Source organism: Hibiscus syriacus, unplaced genomic scaffold, assembly GCF_006381635.1.
Source record: "Hibiscus syriacus cultivar Baekdansim isolate YM2019G1 unplaced genomic scaffold, ASM638163v2 tig00111410_pilon, whole genome shotgun sequence".
Taxonomy (NCBI): domain Eukaryota; kingdom Viridiplantae; phylum Streptophyta; class Magnoliopsida; order Malvales; family Malvaceae; genus Hibiscus; species Hibiscus syriacus.
In genome coordinates, this window is record NW_024063087.1 from 318,540 (window position 1) to 340,564 (window position 22,025).

General features: G+C 34.7%; 1 protein-coding gene, 1 long non-coding RNA gene and 1 pseudogene across 2 annotated transcripts; 2 read left to right on the forward strand and 1 right to left on the reverse strand.

Moving 5' to 3' along the window:
* Positions 1–542: 542 nt before the first annotated feature.
* On the reverse strand, positions 543–8,486 carry LOC120162941 (integrin-linked protein kinase 1-like). The gene is made up of 12 exons (XM_039172978.1): positions 8,141–8,486; positions 7,292–7,366; positions 7,081–7,176; positions 6,437–6,522; positions 6,195–6,315; positions 4,662–4,741; positions 3,615–3,677; positions 3,369–3,487; positions 2,989–3,074; positions 2,078–2,199; positions 1,333–1,444; positions 543–743 (listed from the first exon to the last, which is right to left on the reverse strand). The coding sequence occupies exons 1-12, from the start codon at positions 8,459–8,461 to the stop codon at positions 648–650; spliced, it is 1,377 nt and encodes a 458-aa protein (XP_039028909.1). The 5' UTR covers positions 8,462–8,486; the 3' UTR covers positions 543–647.
* Positions 8,487–12,144: 3,658 nt separating this feature from the next.
* LOC120162942 lies at positions 12,145–13,253 on the forward strand (annotated as a pseudogene).
* A 7,563-nt stretch (positions 13,254–20,816) lies between these two features.
* On the forward strand, positions 20,817–21,351 carry LOC120162922. Its single transcript, XR_005519594.1, has 2 exons — positions 20,817–20,871; positions 20,940–21,351. It is a non-coding gene; the product is annotated as an uncharacterized LOC120162922 (long non-coding RNA).
* Positions 21,352–22,025: the final 674 nt, after the last annotated feature.

Here is a 22,025-nt window from a genome sequence, read left to right on the forward strand (position 1 = left end):
TGTCGGAGCATGAATGCATGATGAGTAGTTTGAGATGCAAAATGGGGCCGGCCACATCTGTCACAAAATTGGCACCGGACACATGGAGTATAATTGGAAACTTGTGGGCGCCAGGAAGCTTGTAGTTGGGAAAGAGAAAAATAGTGGTCGAAAAGACTGATGTTGATGATTGCGACTAGTGTTTCAGTAAAAATGAGAAGTATTAGTGTTGCATTGGACGACTGAGAAGAAAATCGTTTCACCTCCTGCTTGAGAAAAAGCCATGATCAATAAGGTTCTAAAAGAGTTCCTCATAATCAATTGGCGTCGAGCGTTTTCGAATAGAGGAAGAGACTTCTTAATATTCAAGACCAAGACCTTCAACAGAGATCGGAAAACCAACAACAACCAATTCATATATAATGCTTTTGATAGTTCAAGGAAGAAACTCAAACAAGATCACAACTATTTTAATGTTAAACAAGATAGTAACAATTATTCAATTAAATCACGATATAATAGCAAGATAAATCTAACTAGTTGGTGAGGACTTGGTCAATAGTTAAAGTAGCACTAATAATATGGACTCAACATGCAACAATGACTCAATAAGAGAACAAGTATGAAACAAAAGGCATTGAAAGATAAAGAAAGCTTTTACAAATTTATCATCTGGTTGCGGAGCGAGATGAACGACTGCTCGGATTTAGACGATCTCTCTTCAGCATATTCTCGAAGTTCTTTAGACACTTGAGCGGTCCAAACTGTACAATGATAAAAGTTGGAAACTTACTGTAACACTCATCGAGCTAGATAAATGTTATAATAAGAACGATGGAAACAAACATGTCATTCATAGTCAAGCCAAATGTTCCACAAGACTCAAAGAGAAAACCAGCTTAGACCACAAAAGCGTCGAATAGCACCAGAAAAATCAAAAGTGAAAAGCGGCTGAGACGTTACATGAGGGAGGAAAATACTAGAGACTCACTTTTCGGGAGGAACTAAAACTTATTGATGCTTCTAAATGTCGTCTAAACTCAAGCCACGTGCTACTACAATGATTTTCCACTTTTCTCAATACCCTTATGATATTCTCCCTTTATCATCTCAAATTTTCCTTGCAAGAAAATGTTAGGCATATTCATTATTCCCCCAATTTTAAAATAATCGACACAGAAGGCTGTTCTTTTTTTCCCCCACTAAAGGAATGCAGCTACATTCCATGCAGTATTACAAAAGGTGAATATATGAAACAAGAAGATAACAAGTTGGTATATGCACAAAACTGCAGGCACACGTCCATTTGCATCCTCTGTATGTGTATGTGTATCTAAATGGGAGAGAAGAAACCTTCCAATGCCCCTTATGTGCAAGTTGGTTATTTATGTAGTCCAGCCTTGTTATTATCTCCCTGAATGGTGGTCTCCTGAATGGCTCCTCACTCCAGCATTCCTCAATTAACCTGCAGAAAACAGAAAGATCCATTTTAGAAAGAACAGAAGTCTATTAAGATGACCTTGCTTTTGAAACTTATAACTAAATTTATGCTAAAAACAAGAAAAGAGCGAGGAAGGAAATAGCCAGCTCTGAATCCCGCAATTACCTTTTGTCTGGGTTATGGGCACATTGGTAAATTTAAGGCTGAAAACTCAACCCCCCCCCCCCCCACACCCGCCCCAAAGAAAAGAACAAAACCCTTCTCTCCAGCATTTCCAGTTATAAGCAGTTCAAGCCAAAATGGTGTCAAATATACGGTTAAGTTGCAGCAGTCCTGATCTCACCAGTGTAAGTCTATCCATGATCCTGATTTATTCAATATTAATTTCATACTTTCTCAGATGTTTTTAATTTAGCCATGCTGGCGAGCAGAGTGCCTAACATATAATGCTTTCAGCAGCCATAGAAATAGAATTTTTATAGGCAAAAATGCAACAAAAAAAAAATCTTTTTGGGTCTGATAAATTGGTCAACCATACAAGGAGTTCACATTATGCTTTCCAAGTAGCAACGAGGCTTTCCAAATTCATCGAAGCATTCGTAAAGGATGTACAAGCATACAGATAAGGGTAGATAAAACAAGTTTCAGAGGACTTACTCTTTTAACCCATGAGCATAGCACTTTGCAGGAGCTCGAAAAGGTGGGCGCTCATTCGCAACATATGCTTTAGGAACTTCGTATTCTTGCTTTGTATGAAATGGTGGAAAACCTTCAATCATCTAGAGCATTGATAGATGATATTAATATATTATTGCAACTTCTAAATGGAATAACAACTAACAAATAGAAAGAAACCTTATAGATCTCACGCATGCAATATTTATCAAATGCCACACACGCATGAAAAAAAAGGGAGATGTGTGTTTCTTGATGTTATAAGTTCTTTTAGACATGACATGGTTGTTTTGTCTTTAAACCAAATGCTGCAGCTGCAACTGCACTGCTGGACAAAAATCTTAAATTGAGATAATCACTACTTAAAGACCATACTATAGGGTGTCAAGGCTAACGAAGTTGTTAAATAAGGATGAAAAAAAGATTCTGAAAAACAAAAAGAAATATTTTCCGAGTGTATTACTATGTTTTAAAACAAAATCAAACAAAAATATGCTTATAAACCCCAGATACATCGAGTTCTGATATCCCCTTCAACCTTAAACATCATAAATGAATTTCAATTAGAAAAAAAATAGATAGTAGTTCTAGCTCAAGTCTTATCAAATTGTTATATGGTGCAGAAGGCTTCAAGGTTGTGGGATGATGAAATGAGCAAGCTCAATTGGAACCTTCTTATAAAGACAACTATTAAAATTTAGGGGCCTAATAAATAAATATTTCATTTAAAAAAAAAAGATTGCATAATTTTTCTTTCCCCAGAGTTGGGAAGAGTATCGAAGACTAAATTTTATCCCCTAGTTAAAGTTTAGTAGTAACACAAGTATTAGCAGCACTGCAACTCGGCTAAATGAGCATGAGTTGGGAAAAAAAGGAAAAAAAAAAACTCGAACCTCTTGTAATATCAAAGCAAATGAAAATACATCAACTTTAGTATCATATTCTTCATTTCTGAAAACTTCCGGTGCCACATATCGCCCTGCTTAGGAAAGATGGATACATCATGATGTATTTTTCCATTAAAATGAAAGCATAAATAGGTTTCAATTCTTTGATTCATATTAAAATGCAAATTGCAAAAGCCCACATGAAACCAATATTTTAAGTTTGTTATTTTAATAAACTTCTCACGTAAACAAGGTAATCAAACTGTTAATTAGGAACCAGAACCACAAATCATGCTACCTGCCTCTGACTTTCTCAACAAAGGCAAAGTCGAATGGCTAGTCTAATAATTCACAACTTAGAGTTTTGCTCAATTTTGGGAACTTACAAGAAGTCTCTTGCGATGTCACAGGTCTGTCTTCTTTAACTCTGTTAGCAACCTTGAGCAGCTTGCTCACTCCAAAGTCTGCAACTTTCAGATGCCCAGAATCATCCCGTAGTATATTTCTGTTATCTTACTCGTAATACATTAAACAATAACGAGCTTTAAGAAAATTTTCCAATTAGGATAACAATAATGCATGTTCCATGTCCAAAATGTTATGAGAAAACTTAAGGTTTAAGGAAGACCTACGAAGGCTCAAGATCTCGATGAATTATTGCTTCAGGCTTATGTTCGTGCAGATAATTCATTCCCCTGCAGTAGATAACATAACAAAAAATCATCAAAATGAAGCAGCCAATCATCAACAAAAATCCAGTCATAAGTACAAAATTTTTCAGAATTTTGAAAGTGGGAACAAAAATTAGCTTGTCCAACCAGTTCTATTTGGTGGCAAAACAACCTCTTTTTCTGATTCTACATTTCTTAAAATCCTTGTCAAAATAAGCCAAAATGTAGGGAATAGATTTTTTTACAATAAACATTATAGCTATCCAACACCATTTTCTATTTCTACAAATCATAGCAACAGTCTAAAAGTCTTACTAGATTTGCATATGTAATGACATTGCCAACCTTCTAAAACTTATCCATAATTATAAATGGTGGCATTTTAGTTTTACCTGTTCGTTCCCACTTCTGCTGCCTTTAACTAACGCGTGGATCCTATTGAGCCATTAACTAATTGAATAGAGCATTAACAATGATTTTTCAATCACAAATTGCAGCAAATGAATGACTTTACCTTCTCAGATTATCGTTTCTTTCTACCACCAATACTACATTCCTCCACAGTAATCGAGTTAAAGTAATCGATGTTAATGATCACCATAATCGTCTTTCATGTTCATTAAATTACAAACATTTTTGTTACGACAAACAAATTCCACAGCATTCATGGATGCACGGACACAATCTTAGCACAATTCTTTCTACGTAATAATGCATGTTTCCTGTAAACTATATTAGTTTTTCTTAAAATGGCAGAAATTAATTGAAATTTCAATAGAACACTCAAGAAATTTTGGTCTGTATGCCTAACCCCAAAAGGCATCCATGTAGGTTACTCCCAAGAATTTTAAGAAATATGGACTTGGAAATCCCAATTCGACAAATCAATGTTGTTTTAATAAAGAAGTCATCTGAGATCATGCACATAAAGGTGCTCATAAATGAAACTAGAGAAGAGAAACTAGCCAATCAGAAACTAATAGACTAATTCTCAACCACCTAACTAACCTGGCAATATCAAGTGCAAACTTAACAGCAAGTTTTAGCTTCAATGCGCCTTTTAGTTTCAAATATGCTCGAAGATCTCCCTGTAAAAAAATACAAGAATAAACTTTTACAATGCGTGATGTGGTAAAAAAAAGTCGATGAATATTAAACTGACGTGCAAACATAAACAACAAAAAGATGACAGTTATTATTCTTCTGCCAGAAAAAGAACATTACATCAGTCCAACTGTTCAAGAACCAAGAACAATGCCTTTTCTAATTTCTTCTCTTCTCTAGTTTTCCCAAATCAAAGAATTCAGAACAAGAGGCTAAAAGAGAAGAAAGGACAATGCCATGAGAGATCGCCCGTAAATTAAATGAGGGGATATTCTCCCTTATTTTGTTCAAACTAATAGTCTCAATATGAAGTAATTGGACGTTCTGCGAATCTAATTTACTGCCCAGAATTGAGAAATTTCCTCTCACAAAGAGGTGGGAATCTAATATTCTGAGTTGGTAAAGTTAAATGTAGGAAAAAAGTCACTCATGTCAAAATCATATTATAAAATTTTAATATAAATTTCTTGTAAAGACCCCAAAAAAGTTAATACATATTCAGATATCCTACTACTATTACTGGAAACAATATTTCTAGTTCCATGTTCGGCTATTTTCTTCGTAGAAGATTGGATAGAAGCCAGATGCTTTTCTTAACCTAGGGTTTTCCAAATATTACATCATCTCCTAATTAATACAGATGCAGCAGCTTCAGAAAACTAAACATAGAACAAAATATGTGAACATGGCTATGTAAATTTGAAATCTTAAGAAAATCTCATCACAGTACAAAAGTGTTGTACAAAGTGGATAAACAAGACTTACTTGGTTTAGGAAATAACCAAAAAACAGTATCTCTCATAATGTGATGCTGTTTTTTTTGGTTATTTCCTAAATCAACTTAAAAATTTCAATACTTTAGATTCTAATGTGAACATGGGCTTAACATTGTTTCCAATACAAAAAAGTCAAATATCAAACCGGTAGCTTGGCGGAGAGAAATACCCCAAAGGCCAAACTACTTGAAAATTTTAGGTGTTACTTTAGATTCTACTTCACCTTCATAAATTAACTATTCAAAAACTCACATGGTTTTAAGGAAGATAACTTGCACGTACTTTATAATTAATAAACTGATCAAACGGTAAGGAAGAAGTATATTTCATTTCCGTAATAATGTTATATTTCATTAATATGGAAATTACACACTATGTTCTAAATATTAACAAAAACCAGTCAAGAACACTATTATTTTCCTTTATCTATAGAAAGAAAATTATGAAAAAAAACCGAAAGTATCTAAAAGCAATTTTTGAGTATATGTAGAACTACAAGTGCAGAGAGCCAAATGCCAATAGACAAAAAATAATTTCAAAATTTTATAGAACTAAAAATGCAACTTGTTACCATTATATGATCAAACACAGAACTTTAAAAAAAATACAAAATGACAAAACAAACTAATTGTTATTGTAGCAAAGCAGAACATGATCAAACCTTAGGTAAGTATTCTGTAACAATTATCATTGGACTGCTTTGGGTTACAGCACCCAAAAATTGGACAACATTTGGATGTCTTATCTTCTGAAGCAACGCAAGCTCATCTCTGAATGCCTTTCTGAAATTCCAACAAAACATAAAAAATTCAGAAACAGATGAAACTAGGAATTAGGTTTAAATCAAAGACATTGGAGATACTTTTGGTTAAAAAAAACTTCAAAAAATTCCAACAAACCCACACTTTTTCCTCATCGGTAAAAACTTCCTCTCCAAGTGTTTTAACAGCAACTTTAATACCCCGCCAAGATGCTACGCGAAATGTTCCCTGTGTTAACATTCAATTATCTATTTAGTGAGATGGCCTTCTTGATCCTGATTAATATAGTATTCCATACAAAAAGATTTTACCAAAGTACACTCTAAACATAAGATGGCAACCTTGTGTACAAATTCAAGACAGCATTACAGCTATGTTCATCATTGTCCACCTTTACTATTTCTTCTCTTTTTCTACTTTTAAGTATCTAGGAGGACTCAGTGATATGATAACTACACTCAATTTTGAATAAAGATACAGGAATTCTTATTAGAGTTGTAAAAGAACAATCTCATTTAAGTTAAACAGAAAACGCAACATAGACTCTGGCCAAAGATATAACCTAATACCTAACTCTTGAACGGGTTTTTTTAATGAGGCCTACTTTCTATCAAAAAAAAAAAAACCTAATACCTAACTCTAGCACACAAACATAAAACTGTACTTCACACAAAAAGTTCATGATAATGTAAACAAAGGTATAAAATAATGAAAAGTGCTATCACGATGCATCAAAAGAATAAATAAAAGCAATTGACAGAAAAAACAACAGGGTTCAGAGATTACCTTTGTGATATTGACACTGTTAGAAAAGTCAAGTTCACTGGGATCAATCTCATACTCTGGCACTTCCCGAGAATTTAGAACATGCATTGGGGCTATCTATAATCAAAGCAAATATTGACTTTTAAACATGAAGCTACACTTGATCATTTAAAAACAAACTTGACAATTTAAGAAAATATCAATAGCTGCAGGAACGACACCGATTAAATACCGGAGGCTTTGCACCATGCTTCTCCAAAAGCTTGATCACATCTTGATTCTTATAGTAAACCGCATCCGCAAGTGGCTGTTTAGAGAAATTCATCCATTTAATAATTTTATTTGACAAATCACAACATTAACCAAGTAATTCAAATTTCAATGATTCTCCCCAAAAAAGGAAAACCGATAATTCGTTTAGCTTTAGATTGTTGCTTTGACTACTTTGCTTTCAACTACCAAAACAAAAGAAAAGAATGTATATTTCTGATGCGCAATTTTTTTTGTAAAACTTAAGAATATATGAAATGCAAGAACAAAATGCATGTGTATCATTCTCTTCATGTTTCCTCTTTTAAATTTAGCCGGGTCTAACGTTACTGTCTATATGCAGAGATTTTTTCGCAGGGTTTTATTTGCACAGGGTTTTATTTGCAGGGATTACTTCACATTAAAGACGCACATAGGATATTAATGACTACATATGAATACTGTTCAACTATGTATTTATGTATTTATTTATACATGCATTGCATTTTTATCTATATTTTTGATTTTCTGACTGCCGGAGGTCTTCACGGAAGCTACTCTCAACCTGGCGTTAGGCAGACCTCCCCTTACTCCATTGCGGAATTGGGTTTTGTTGTTGTTGTTGATTGTAAGAACAAAATGAATCATTTTACTTTTGTACAGAACAATTCTACTAGAACAACTATCCCATTTCAGACATTTATTTGCTTTTCAATAATAGGAATTTTACTTTCTATTATTCATTATGTATCGAAATTCTTTGGCAACGAGCAAAACATAAAGAAAATGAATTCATCAAGTAAAAAAAAGAGAGAGATAGAAAGAGAATTACAGTGCTGCCCCAGCGATCTCTGGAATCGGCATCGGCGCCGCGATCAAGGAGCAACTGGACGACATCAGTAAGGCCCTGGCAAGCTGCGACATGGAGAGCGGTCCGCCCATCAATATCTTTGAAGTTGACATTGGTGCCAGAGTCCAATAGCTCCTTCATCCCTTCCAAATCCCCCTCGTTAGCCATGTACATTAGCCTCACCCTCGGGTCTATCATCGCCTCGGTGGCTCCGCCGGACGATCCCTCCCGGTCCGGTGCCAGAGACGACTGCTTGCCCAGAGTGAATCGAGCTGGCGACTTGCAGGTAGCGGTTGAGTCCATTGAGTGCGGGTTGTAGCAAGCAGAGGAACTAGAAGAGTATGAAATTTCAATTATTTGTTTTCTTTTTCTATCGATAAAATACAACTCACTCAATTTAGTCAATTTAAAATCAATGAATGTGAACAATATCTGACGAATAATTTTAGGGTAAATTACAATTTTAGTATCTAAACTATTATTTTTATCCGTTTTGGTACCTAAATTATATTTTTCTCAAAATCATGTCTAGCATTTAGTTTAGGTTTCAATTTGGTGTATGTATTTAAAAACTTAACATAATTGTTGACGTGATATTTTTTTTTTTATTTTTTCAATGTTGATGTGGCATTTCTTTATGTCGACATGTCAACGTTACGTTATGTTTTTAACGGTCGGGTATCAAAATGAAAACTAAACTAAACATTAGATATGTTTTGAAAAACAATAAAGTTTAGGTACCAAAATAGAACAGAATAAAAGTAATAATTTAAGTACTAAACATATAGTTTACCCTTCATTTTTCTAGCAATTTTTTGGAGTTATTTGCCTCATATGTCCTCAAATTATAACCCTCATTTTAAATTGATTCTTAAACTTTTAAATACTCTAATTTCATCCTCAAACTATCACTCTTATTCTAAAATTTTCCTTAAACTTTTGAATATTCTAATTTCATCCCTAAATGATAATATTCTTTCTAAATTAGTCTCTAAACTATTGAATATTCCAAATTCATCCCCAAGTTCATCCAAATATGTAATTATTTTTGTCGCAACTGTCTTTTGGGCGGCACAGGATCACATTTCGACTTAAAGTGAGTTTTACTTTTTTGGAATTGCCACCAATCATTTGGGTTAGGTATAGTCTGATACCTAAAATTATCTCTTTACCATATATACAACTTACGAGAGATTCACTTGGAAAGGTTCGAGAGTCGATTACGTGTGAGGAAGGATGAGCAACCTCACATCGCTCTTTCGATACCAACACGGTTACAAGTTGTCTTAATATTGAAAATTAAAGTTCGGATCAAAATTTAAAGAGAATATCAAAATTACTTACCTTTGAGAAATATTTACTGAAAAATAAAATAAATTATGGTCTATGAAAATAAAAATAAAAATGAGTTGGGCCTAATCTGTATTAACACGGAATAAATCATGCGAGACTCCACCTTGTGATTGGCTGAAAATCAACACGGACGGAACTCACCGAGCGGATACAGGTTTGGCGACATGCGGATCATGAGGGTGCATGGCTTTCGGGGTTTACTAAATCCACCGGGGTACTGTTCAGTACTAGATGTTGAGTTATGGGGAATATTCGAAGGATTAAACTTGCTTCGGATCTTCGGTTACAGCAAGTCATTGTAGAAACGGATTGCAAAGAGGCTCTTTTGGCTATTAATAAAGGTTCGAGTGAAGGTGGAAATGCTCCAACGGTGCCACATATAGTTGATCTCATCAAACGTTGTTGGACGGTCCGATTGGTTCACGTCCCTAGAGAATGCAATCGGGTAGCTGATGTTATGGTAAAATTGGCTTGGAAACGTTCTTTTGGCATCCACTTCTTTCATGATCCGTCCCGGAAATAAGTCATGTTTTCTATGATGATGTTCGAGTTGTTTGAGTTGATGGCGTTGTTCGCCTCTTAGTGATTTCTTTTCTTTTCTTTTCATAAAAAAAACAATAGATAAAATAAAATAAATTTAAAATTAAATTAAATACATGATAAAAATAAATGTATAATATAAAATAAAATAAATAAATGAATGCGATTAATACAAATAATTAAAACGAGTAAAAGAATATTTTATCACATTGAATGAAATAGAGAGGAAAATTAAAAATGTAGGAAAATAATAAAATAAATCAAAACAAATGGAAATAACATATTTGACGTGATTCAAGGGATTTGAACACCTCTAATAGGGTAAAAATGAAAAAAAGAAAAGAAATGTAAACGGGATGTAACCGAAAGAAATATGGGGAAAAAATAAAAAACGAATAAAAGCAAATGCAAAATTTTAATTTATAGTAAAAATGAAAAAAAAAGATTGATGGAGTAAATGGAAAAATTAAAGCAAATCCAAAATGGAAAAAAGGAAAGAAAAGACTGAAATGAATTGAAATAAAATTGAATATCAAATTTGAAAGAGACTAAATCGATATTAAGAAAAAGGGGATTGAATTGATTTTTTTATAAAAATCACGAGGAACGCTAGAAATAAATATCTCCTGCGCTTGTGAAAACATATGGAGCTCATTAAAATTTGGATCGAGTCATCGGATCATTTAATTGAATACAAAGTTCACCCATAATTTTTCTTGGAGGGCTTCAGAACATGATAGATCTAAAGGTCTTTTCAAGAAAAATGACCCTCCTTGTCACCGACCACCATATTCCATAGGAGTTTTCAAAGTAAAAAGAAGAATAAGAAGGTAGAGATCGACCGGAATAAACATATAAAAATATAATAATAAAAATAAAAGAAAGAATTACTTGTAAATAAATACTTTTTTTATTGCTCTTATTTTTGAATTACAATATTTTAGGTGATTATTTTCTCTTTTTTTCTCTCTTTTTTGTCTCCTCCCATTAATGACATGAAGAAGACATCTATTTATAACCGAGACTCCTTACATTCAATGGTCTATATAATAAAATATAATACGATATATAAAAATAATAATAAAATAATCCTTTTCATTGTAGAGTGATTAAAAAAATTCAATGTATAAAGTTCAGTTATTAAATTGAGAACTTTTAAAATTAAGTGAGCAAAATAGGAGAGAGAGTAAAATTCAATTACTAAATTTGTAATTTACCATAATATTTAAAATTCCCCCTAGAAAGCTTCTTCTAAGTTGATCGATCTTTAGCAGCATAATTGATTTAGGAACTTCGAACATAGACATAATAAAATGACAGAAGAAATTATTGTACTTAATAGAGTGACTCTGCCTGCAAACGAAAGAGTTCTACTTTTCAAACCAACAAGCTTCTGTCTGCATCTCTCCAACACCGATTACCAGGTCTCCAACACCCCTCAGTCTCCTAGTTAGCACTATTTTAAATTATATTTTGATACAATCTTTCGAGTTTTAAATTGTTTTAAAATGTGGAAATAATTCTATAAGTTAGTCGTTCTAATGACCAATATAATAGTTTGGATCCGTTAGATTCTTTGGAGTAAGGTTTTGGGTGTTACAAAATTGAAAATTTCAAAACCTTTTAAGGAGCTTAAAGAAACTTTCCCATATTTTTCACCCATTATAACCCTCCCCTAGCTGATTACTCTAATTCTAGCTTGACAGAAAGTCAATTTAAAAGGAATTTGATGTATGAAGGAAACGGCACGGTGAGATAGCATTTTAGTTTGGTTTGATTGATGCAGGGGAGGGAATTTGAATACAAAACCAGACTCCTCCCAATTTCCCATTTTGCTGCTGCAGTAATACGATAAACTACAAGTCTACGACTGAATTTATACAAGCACCGCAGCTCAAATATGTACATGATAAGTAGAGGGACAAAAAGCATAATTTGACCCAAGTTTTGGAGTGTATAAGAAATCATCACAGTGAGTTAAATTTTCAAAGACTTTGCTTGCAGGGCAGGGAGATAGAGAGAGGGAAATGGAGTATATAAGAGGAAGAATTCATCATCATTTTCCTCATTCATCCATCAATTTTCATAGCAAAATGGGTTCCAAAATCCAATTCACATATTTGGCCTTGATAGTATTATTGGGGGCCAACTTAGTGTGTGAAGCCACCTCCCGCACTAGTCTTGAAGATGCATCAATGTACGAGAGGCATCGACAATGGATGTCCCAATTTGGACGAGTTTACAGTGACAACAATGAGAGGCAAAAGCGTTTCAACGTTTTCAAACAAAACGTGGAGCTCATTGACTCTTTCAACAACGCCAATAACAAGCCTTACAAGCTTGCTGTCAATCAGTTCGCAGATCTAACAAATGAAGAGTTCACCGCTTCTCGAAATGGGTTCAAGGGCCATATGTGTTCCAACAAGGCTACTACTTTCAAATACGAAAACGTCACCGCATTGCCTTCTTCTGTGGATTGGAGAAACAAAGGAGCTGTGACACCTATCAAAGACCAAGGCCAATGCGGTCTGCTCTAATCTGAAATATTAACCATTGTTTTGCTTTTGCTAATGTTCTAATTGTGTTGATCTAATTCACAGGATGCTGTTGGGCGTTTTCAGCTGTGGCAGCCATGGAAGGGGTTACTAAGCTAACAAAAGGTACGTTGATTTCCTTGTCTGAGCAAGAACTGGTCGACTGCGACACCAAAGGTGAGGATCAAGGCTGCCAAGGTGGTTTAATGGACGATGCCTTCCAGTTCATCCTAAAGAACAAAGGCCTAACTACCGAATCCAACTACCCCTACAAGGGAGTTGATGGCACTTGCAATACCAACGAAGAAGCCAACCATGCAGCTACCATAAATGGCTTCCAAGATGTGCCCGCCAATAGTGAAGATGCACTGCAGAAGGCCGTTGCGAACCAACCCGTTTCGGTTGCCATCGATGCCGGGGGGTTCGACTTCCAGTTCTACTCCAGTGGAGTATTTACGGGATCCTGTGGCACGCAACTCGATCACGGAGTGACCGCCGTTGGATATGGAGGGATGACGATGGGACTAAGTATTGGTTGGTGAAGAACTCGTGGGGCAGTAGCTGGGGTGAACAAGGGTACATTAGGATGCAAAGGGATGTTGATGCAAAGGAAGGTCTTTGTGGCATAGCAATGCAAGCATCCTACCCCACGGCATAAACAAAACTTACACTATATATAATCGCCCATTCCTATCCTCATGTCATATATATGAATGTACTGCATCTAAAATTTCAAACTAAATAATTACTTGTTAAATTGAAAATTAGTTTCTTTGAAATTGGGTAAATTACATAATTAGTAACAAAATTCGTGCAAGCTTTCCTCTTTGTCATCCAACCCTAAAAAAATTCAAATATCATTACTCCACCCTTAACTACCCCTTAAAGAAATGATGACGAGCCAGATTAGCTTAAGGAAAGATTCATAATTGGACCCTTGTACTATGAGAAAAATGTTAGTTTGATACTTTTAGAATTCTTTTTAACGATAATTCCATAAGAACTCAAAAAGTTTCTTTAAAGAGAAGAAAATTATAAAATGTATTAAAATTAATAATTTATGTTATGACACTATTAAAATAATTTAAAAAATTATATTTAAAAATAATAAAAATAATCAAATTCCAATAAAACTACAAATAACAACCACATCTTTACTATCAATATCATCTTTATCAGATAAACACAACATAATATAAAAATACTCGTTAAAACAAGTAAACAAAACATAAATCCAAAGGGACAAACCATCTCTTTGTCATTTTTACTTGTATTTTTTTCTTGACATTAACTATAATATGAGATATATAGAATATGTTGTAACACCTGTACTAAATATGTGAATAAAACTGACACCTCATATAATGAAAATGATGTTTCTGCTTTTATCACAATTAAGTATTACTTGTCTTGATGAATTAACAAGTAAAGAAAAATAGGGAAAACCATGATAGTTGATGTGTAACTATAATCAAATGGAGCACCGTGAGTGTTCTTAGAGAGGAACAATCACTCTTTTTCATTTCATATTTCTGGATTGTAAATTTCAGATGTTAATTGCTAATATTATAGAGAAAGTAAGCAACTAAACATAAGCATTACATTTAATTTCACAATTGAAAACATGTCACAACAACTAAAACTCACGACCAATATATCAACTAATTATCAAATAAATTATCACAAGAATGGCATTCAAAAACATTTATCCGTCTTGGTGCTTATTCACAGTTACGAGCTCCTTTACCTGTCTTGGTGGCTCTCGTACTATAGGTTGTTTCCAAGTAGCATATGGAGGTGTTTCTGATGCTACAGCTTATTATCAACAAATCCAATATCAACAACTTATATTTCAAACAAAATAATCACATGAAAAATAAGGAATTGAAAAATGATCATTAAACTTAATAGGAAATCTAAATTCAAACGTTGGTTCAAACCACAAATCACCTTCAGCGAAGAGTACTTCTTTATACTAGAGTTCTTTTTCACGGAAAATCAAAACATTTTCACAAAAACAATCTTAAAATGCTACTAACCACTCATGAACATGCAAGCAAACCAATTACACTGAGAAACTACAAACTTAAATTTTCTCTGAAATATGTTAAATTTAGCAACATTAAAACTGCAGGAATAACATGACAACCATTATCTTTCATTCACAATACAACTTACATTAGCTAATAGTAGAAACAACCCAATATACCATGATAATTCAAAAATCCAATGTTCTCAAAATTGCTTCGGAAAAACAAAGAAATAAGAAACAACCCAAGATACCATGATAATTCAATAGGTAAGAAAAAAAACATAAAAAGAAAACAGTGGAATCGAACACCCCCACCACCATTTTCTTTTATCTTGTTTGTCGTCTTTGAAAGCCAACAAAATGAGCTCCAATCACTCCCACCCACCCCACCAACGCCCTTTCGTTATTTCCCATTCTCAATCTTAACAAAAACAAACCAGCCCAGAATCAAGGTTTCAACTTTAGCCATTGAAACGAAGTTCCCCAAATGCTCAGTTCCCCCAACTGAAAATGAAGAAAAAAAAGAAGAAACAGGGTCGATGAATTAGATAAAAACATGTTGTACGAGGTCTTGAAACACATTGACGCGAGGACTCTAGCAATGGTACCATGTGTTAGCAAACAGTGGCTCAAAACCGCCAGAGACGAGCGTCTATAGGAGTTGATCTGTACCAGGCACTGGGCTAATATCGGTTGTGGAACCTAACAGCTTAGATTCGTCGTTTTGCCTCTCGGTGGTTTCCGACGTCTCCACTCCCATCACCTTTGGCCACTTTTGAAGCTCTTTCAGCTTCGATGTGGGCTCCACCAGACTATTAACTCCAAGCCTGCTCGGTGGGGAAAAGACGAGGTTCATCTTTGTTTGTCTTTTCTCTCTATTTAGTATTACGAGAAGATGGATTTCATGAGCAGAGATAGATAATTCTCAAAATTTCACGTCCGATCAAAATATTAAAATCCAGAACATTTTAAAAAGAAATGAAATTCATTAAATAAGCGAGTGAGAAAAAATGGGTAAAACCATATTGGAGGAGATGACGATGGAGAGGTGGCCGCCAGAGGGATGGTTAGAGAGAAACTTGGAGGCGCCAGACGCCGTCTGATGATGATCGAAAAGCTGAGAAGAAGAGCCCCCATTGGAGAAGAAACAACAGATAAGTTTGGGTAAACGGCGGGAATGAGAAAATAGGTCAAGTAGAAAAAATGAAAAGGGGCATGACTTAGAAACTGTAAACTCACAGCTTTTGTAAACACAAACGCCAAGTACGAGTCTTTAGCGACAATTTTATAAAAATGCCACTAAAGTACGATTTTATAGCAATATTTGTATAAAAACGCCACTGATGTCCGAGTATATAGCGACGTTTGTATAAAAATTTCACTAAAGTACAGTTTTTAGCGGCATTTGTATACAAGTGCCACTAATGTATTGATAAATTGCGACGTTTATTCAAAAAACGCTATTACAATATGAATCTCTTACGACGTTTTTCAAAATGCCATTATATATGTGTCCTATTAAAACTTTTGTATAAAAACGCTACTAAAGTATGAGTCATTAGTGGTGTTTGTATAAAAACGACACTAAAGTACAAGTCTTTAGACACTTTTGTATAAAAACACCACTAAAGTACTAGTCTATAACGGCGTTTGTATGAAAACACCACTAAAGTTCTAGTCTTTATCGGCGTTTTTGCTTAAAATGCTGCGATATGCATAAAATTAGTGGCATTTCTATCAAAACGCCGCAAATTTTATTATTTTGTGGCGTTTGTTCTAAAAATGCCGCGATAACAATAAAGTTACCAACGTTTGTTCAAAAAATACCGTTAAAAATACCGATATTAACCCATTTTGCAGTAGTGAGTATAAAAATGATATTAGAGCTCAAAGTAATTTTGAACAGGAAGGCTTCAAAAAGAATCTAGGGTCACGTAGAGAAAGAGACATTGTGAAGGATGAATAAGTATCTAATCGACACAATGGTGATTGTATGTGGTCTTGCACTTGAACACCCTTGGAACCTTAAAATTTGGAATGTGTGCGGCCTTAGATGCCTCGGAATAATCCATGGACATTTTGGCACCCAAGCAAGCCTGAAAACACTAAGCAAAAGGATTTAGTTAAGGCGTAAATCCCATAGACAACCTTGAGACACAGTTCACAATGAAGAATTAGGAAAACACTTACAAAGTTCCTTTCAAATTCGTTCTTTCTGGTGATAGAGAAAGACAAGATTGTGTTCGACTGATCATTACAGTTGTGCTTACTGTTGTGACCCTTTTTTATTGTATCATGGGAGACCGAAGTCCAACGTTACTCAAAGCACCTAGGAGAGGATGAATTTGTCTTAAGGAAATTGTTCATCCATGCCTCAGCAAAAATTTCTTCTTCGGTTTATCTTACTCTATTCCTTCGAATTCGTGTCTATATACGAGTAAACAAATCACGTTCCTATATTTTAATTCTTTACTTATTTTCGTTCGTTCAATTCAATAATAATATATGTTTATTATTATTATTTTTATCTCGGGTTAACATTTTATCTAACAATCTTAAGATTAATTATATGTTTTTTATTCTAATCCAAGATATATGAACGAATGATTTATTAAATCGAAACAAACATTAGAGGGAGACATTTACAACTCATTCGGAATTGTTGGTTAGCACGGTTTGCAACAGCATTGGAATTCTAACTAGATATTACACTGTTAAGTCGAGTATACGAGCGTCATCATTGAAACCAGCCTTGAAGACTTAAGTCGAGTGAATTGGCAGAACTTCTTGTTTACATGGATAATTTACGTGGATAACTTGCAAATGATATTGCTTTTGCATGAATCACTAAATTACAAAGGCATGTGTCTTTATTTTCAATAACCCTTGTGCAATGATAAGACACGTTGGTATACCTTTGCAGGTTGCATGTCAAAGTAAGTTCCAAAAGTAAATTGCAGTTTGCACCCCGTGCATTATTTTTTTAACCGTTACGCCTTTAAATAAGGTAACGCACAAGAAAATGGACAAGACATCATATGAGTTATGGAAATGGAATAGAACAAAACCTTACTACAACTACATAAAAGTGTAGGGTGTCTTGTATAATGTATAATGACATGTCAAGACACATGAGTTGTCGACATAATACCTTTAGATAACTGATTATCTTCATTGATTTTGTAAGATCAAAAGATAATATTGCGGATATGCTATCCAATGAGTTGAATTGAGATCAAGTTGATAAATATCGAAAGTAATATGACTAAAGCGCATAAATATTTAAGGCGTTATGTGAAGGAATACCCAACCTAGTTGACTGGAGATGCCAAGATCTAGGTTCAATTGGGACAACCTACTTATATAGACCTTGTTAGGTCATTGTATGGGTTGTTATCCCAAGTCCATCCATATGATGAAAACAATGACTAAAATATGGAAAATGTTAAGCAATGCTTTTAATGACAACTATGTGTTTCGTTGAGCCGTACGACATAAGTCACCTATGTGAGAGTTAAGTGGAGCCGCTTCAAAAAGACTAGTGGGGCATAGTTTTCTAAACTGTTGCATAACCAGGAGATGTCCACGGCTATATGGACATAAGCATGAGAACCAAATTCTTGTTAGTGAGATATTTTTGTGAGGTATGTCATCTCTTACAAAAACAACATGACAATTCAAGGACATCACATCTACTGGACAACTAGTAAGATAAACATATTTTCACAAGGGAAGGTTCAAAGGGGGACACCTACCTATCCTATGCAAATATCAAACGTAGAATATATCACTATATCGAGTCAGTGTTTGAACCATCAAGTTCTTTCATGTGGGGGATTATTGGAAAAATAATTGAAAGAATTAATGTTATTTATAACTAATTAATAATAAGTCATTTTACTTGGTGAATGAACTTAATTTTTGGTTTAATGTTGCATCTATTCAGTCATACCTATTCAAAAATTCTCTTTATGAAAAGATTAAATCCTTTTATGAAAAGGTTAAGCCCTTTCACCGAAAGGTCTTAACCCTTCAATCCATTTCTTCCTCTGTAAATAGGCTAGTTAAGGCACAAATCCTAGAGACAACCTTGAGACACAATTCACAATGTTGACTTTGTAACACCTAATGCCTCGTGCAAAGACTTCTAGAATCTTGAAGTAAACCTGGGATATCTATCGGATACTATTGAAATTGGTACTCCATGCAGCCGAACTATCTCTTTTATATACAACTCTACATATTTATCCATCGAGTAATCTATCCGAACTGGATTAAGTGAGATTTCTTGGTCAATCTGTCCACAATTACCCATATTGAGCCCTTTTTACTTGGTGTCAAAGGTAGCCCTGAAACAAAGTCCATTTTATTAAATCTCAAATAAATCCTTCATCCCTTAGTTTTAATCCTCCTTGAACTTTCCTTAAGCCTCTATATCACTTAAGGTTTCAAAACCAACCCAAAAGCGAAAGGAAAAACCAACTTGAAGAAACCTTACCTTTTCTACATAGGGCACGTAATGTGATCCTGACTAGCACCAATTTTATCCATTATTTTATCACATCATGGACATTCTACCTTGTTGATTATAAGGCAGTTATTCCTTATTTTATAATATATTTACTCATTTATGCATACATTTTCATGTTAAATGTAAAGGATATGGCAGTGCACCAGTTTTATCCAGTGGACAGTTCACGTCACCCATATTGATCGCCATTTCTGGACATGTTCCAAGCATATTTGGGTGATAAAGTCTTCTTTACATTTGTTTCACTATTTCTGAGCTTTCCAACGCACTTTTAATCAAATCAATATGATATGTGAAGCTCGAGATATGTCCAAATTACTGAAGACAGTGCAGGCTGGAAATAAGTACGGGATTTGTAGCTATTCATCTCCTTCAATGGACTTATGCTTGAGAGGCCTTAATGGAGAACATGCCACATGTTAGGAAGTCTAGTGGAGCACTTATAAGACACATCCAACTCACAAACATGGAAGCAAGGTTTATTGGAGCATTACACACAATTGGTAACTTGTTGGAGCATTAAGGAAACATGACAACTCACCAACAACTCATGGCAGATTGTGGGGCAGCTTGTGGAGGGAATTTCGGCTGGAAGTGCACAAATGACAACTCAACACCACCAGCCCTTGTTTTGTTAATTATCTACTCAAATTAAGCTTGAAATGAAGACAATACACGCCCAAATTGCTGCTGCACATCCTACACGAATTGCACTACAAAACAGCCCATGTGCATGCCAACAAAGCAAGATGCTTGTCTCCACTTAACAACAACTTCAAGAATTCGGCCAAACACTTCTAAGTCCTATAAATAGGCTTTCATATAGCATTATAACAGGAGCTCATTATGATGAATTAAGTGAGATTATTCTCTTATTTAAGTCCTAGTGACTTTTTATCGACCAAACAAGTAACTTGTTACTTGTGGCGTCAATTCCTTTCATTATGATAATTCTAGTTCCTATCTCTATATAGATAGTGGGTCAAATTCCTTGTTACCACCCCTTAGAATGATTTGTAAGGCTGGGTCTTTGCTCTTTATTGCACTGGTTCTTCCTTGGTTATTCTAAGATACTATCCATTCCTTATTTACCATCCCTTATTGGAGCAATATAAAGTCTGGGTCTTTGTTCTTTAACATTGGTTCTTCTTTGAGTCTTCCTTAAGATACTATCATATTTACCATTCCGTTAATTCGTAAACCATTTCATAACCACAACCAAACGTCTTCCGCTACCATCCCTTAAAACGACGATTTACCATAACATTTACCACCTTAAACTATCCATTTGTTACCATTTATTTTATGCAGGTTGTTTTGCTTCTTTCCTATATCCACAATAATTCGATAAGGCAGATCGGATCGTATCATATGGTATCAGAACCTTGGTGGAAGAAGCAACTTGCAACAGAAACAAAAAAAAAAGAAGAAAAATACACTAAAGAGAAGTCACCCTTCGATTTGAGGACAAATCGCCCAAAAGAAGGGGAGAATGATGTGATCCTGACTAGCACCAGTTTTATCCATTATTTTATCACATCATGGACATTCTACCTTGTTGATTATAATGGAGTTCTTCCTTATTTTATAATATATTTACTCATTTATGCATACATTTTCATGTTAAATGTAAAGGATATGGCAGTGCACCAGTTTTATCTAGTGGACAGTTCACGTCACCCATATTGATCACCATTTCTGGACATGTTCCAAGCATATTTGGGTAATAAAGTCTTCTTAACATTTGTTTCAATATTTCTTAGATTTCCAACGCACTTTGAATCAAATCAGTCTGATATGTGGATCTCGAGATATGTTCAAATTACTGAAGACAGTGCATGCTGGAAATAAGTACGGGATTTGTAGCTATTCATCTCCTTCAATGGACTTATGCTTGAGAGGCCTTAATGGAGAACATGCCACATGTTAGGACAGTCTAGTGGAGCACTTAGAAGACACATCCAGTTCACAAACATGGAAGCAAGGTTTATTGGAGCATTACACACAATTGGTAACTTGTTGGAGCATTAAGGAAACATGACAACTCACCAACAACTCATGGCAGATTGTGGGGTAACTTGTGGAGGGAATTTCGGCTGGAAGTGCACAAATGACAACTCAACACCACCAGCCCTTGTTTTTTTAATTATCTACTCAAATTAAGCTTGAAATGAAGACAATACACGCCCAAATTGCTGCTTCACATCCTACACGAAATTGCACTACAAAACACCCATGTGCATGCCAACAAAGCAAGATGCTTGTCTCCACTTAACAACAACTTGAAGAATTCGACCAAACACTTCTAAGTCCTATAAATAGGCTTTCAATTGCATTATAACAGGAGCTCATTATGATGAATTAAGTGAGATTATTCTCTTGTTTAAGTCTTTGTGACTTTTTATCGACCAAACAAGTAACTTGTTACTTGTGGCGTCAATTCCTTTCATTATGATAATTCTGGTTCCTATCTCTATATAGATAGTGGGTCAAATTCCTTGTTACCACCCCTTAGAACGATTTGTAAGGCTGGGTCTTTGTTCATTATAGCACTGGTTCTTCCTTGGTTATTCTAAGATACTATCCATTCCTTATTTACCATCCCTTATTGGAGCAATATAAAGTATGGGTCTTTGTTCTTTAACATTGGTTCTTCTTTGAGTCTTTCTAAAGATACTATCATATTTACAATTCTGTTAATTCGTAAACCATTTCATAACCACAACCAAACGTCTTCCGCTACCATCCCTTAAAACGACCATTTACCATAACATTTACCACCTTAAACTATCCATTTGTTACCATTTATTTTATGCATGTTGTTTTGATTCTTTCCTATATCCACAATCATTCGATAAGGCAGATCGGATCATATCA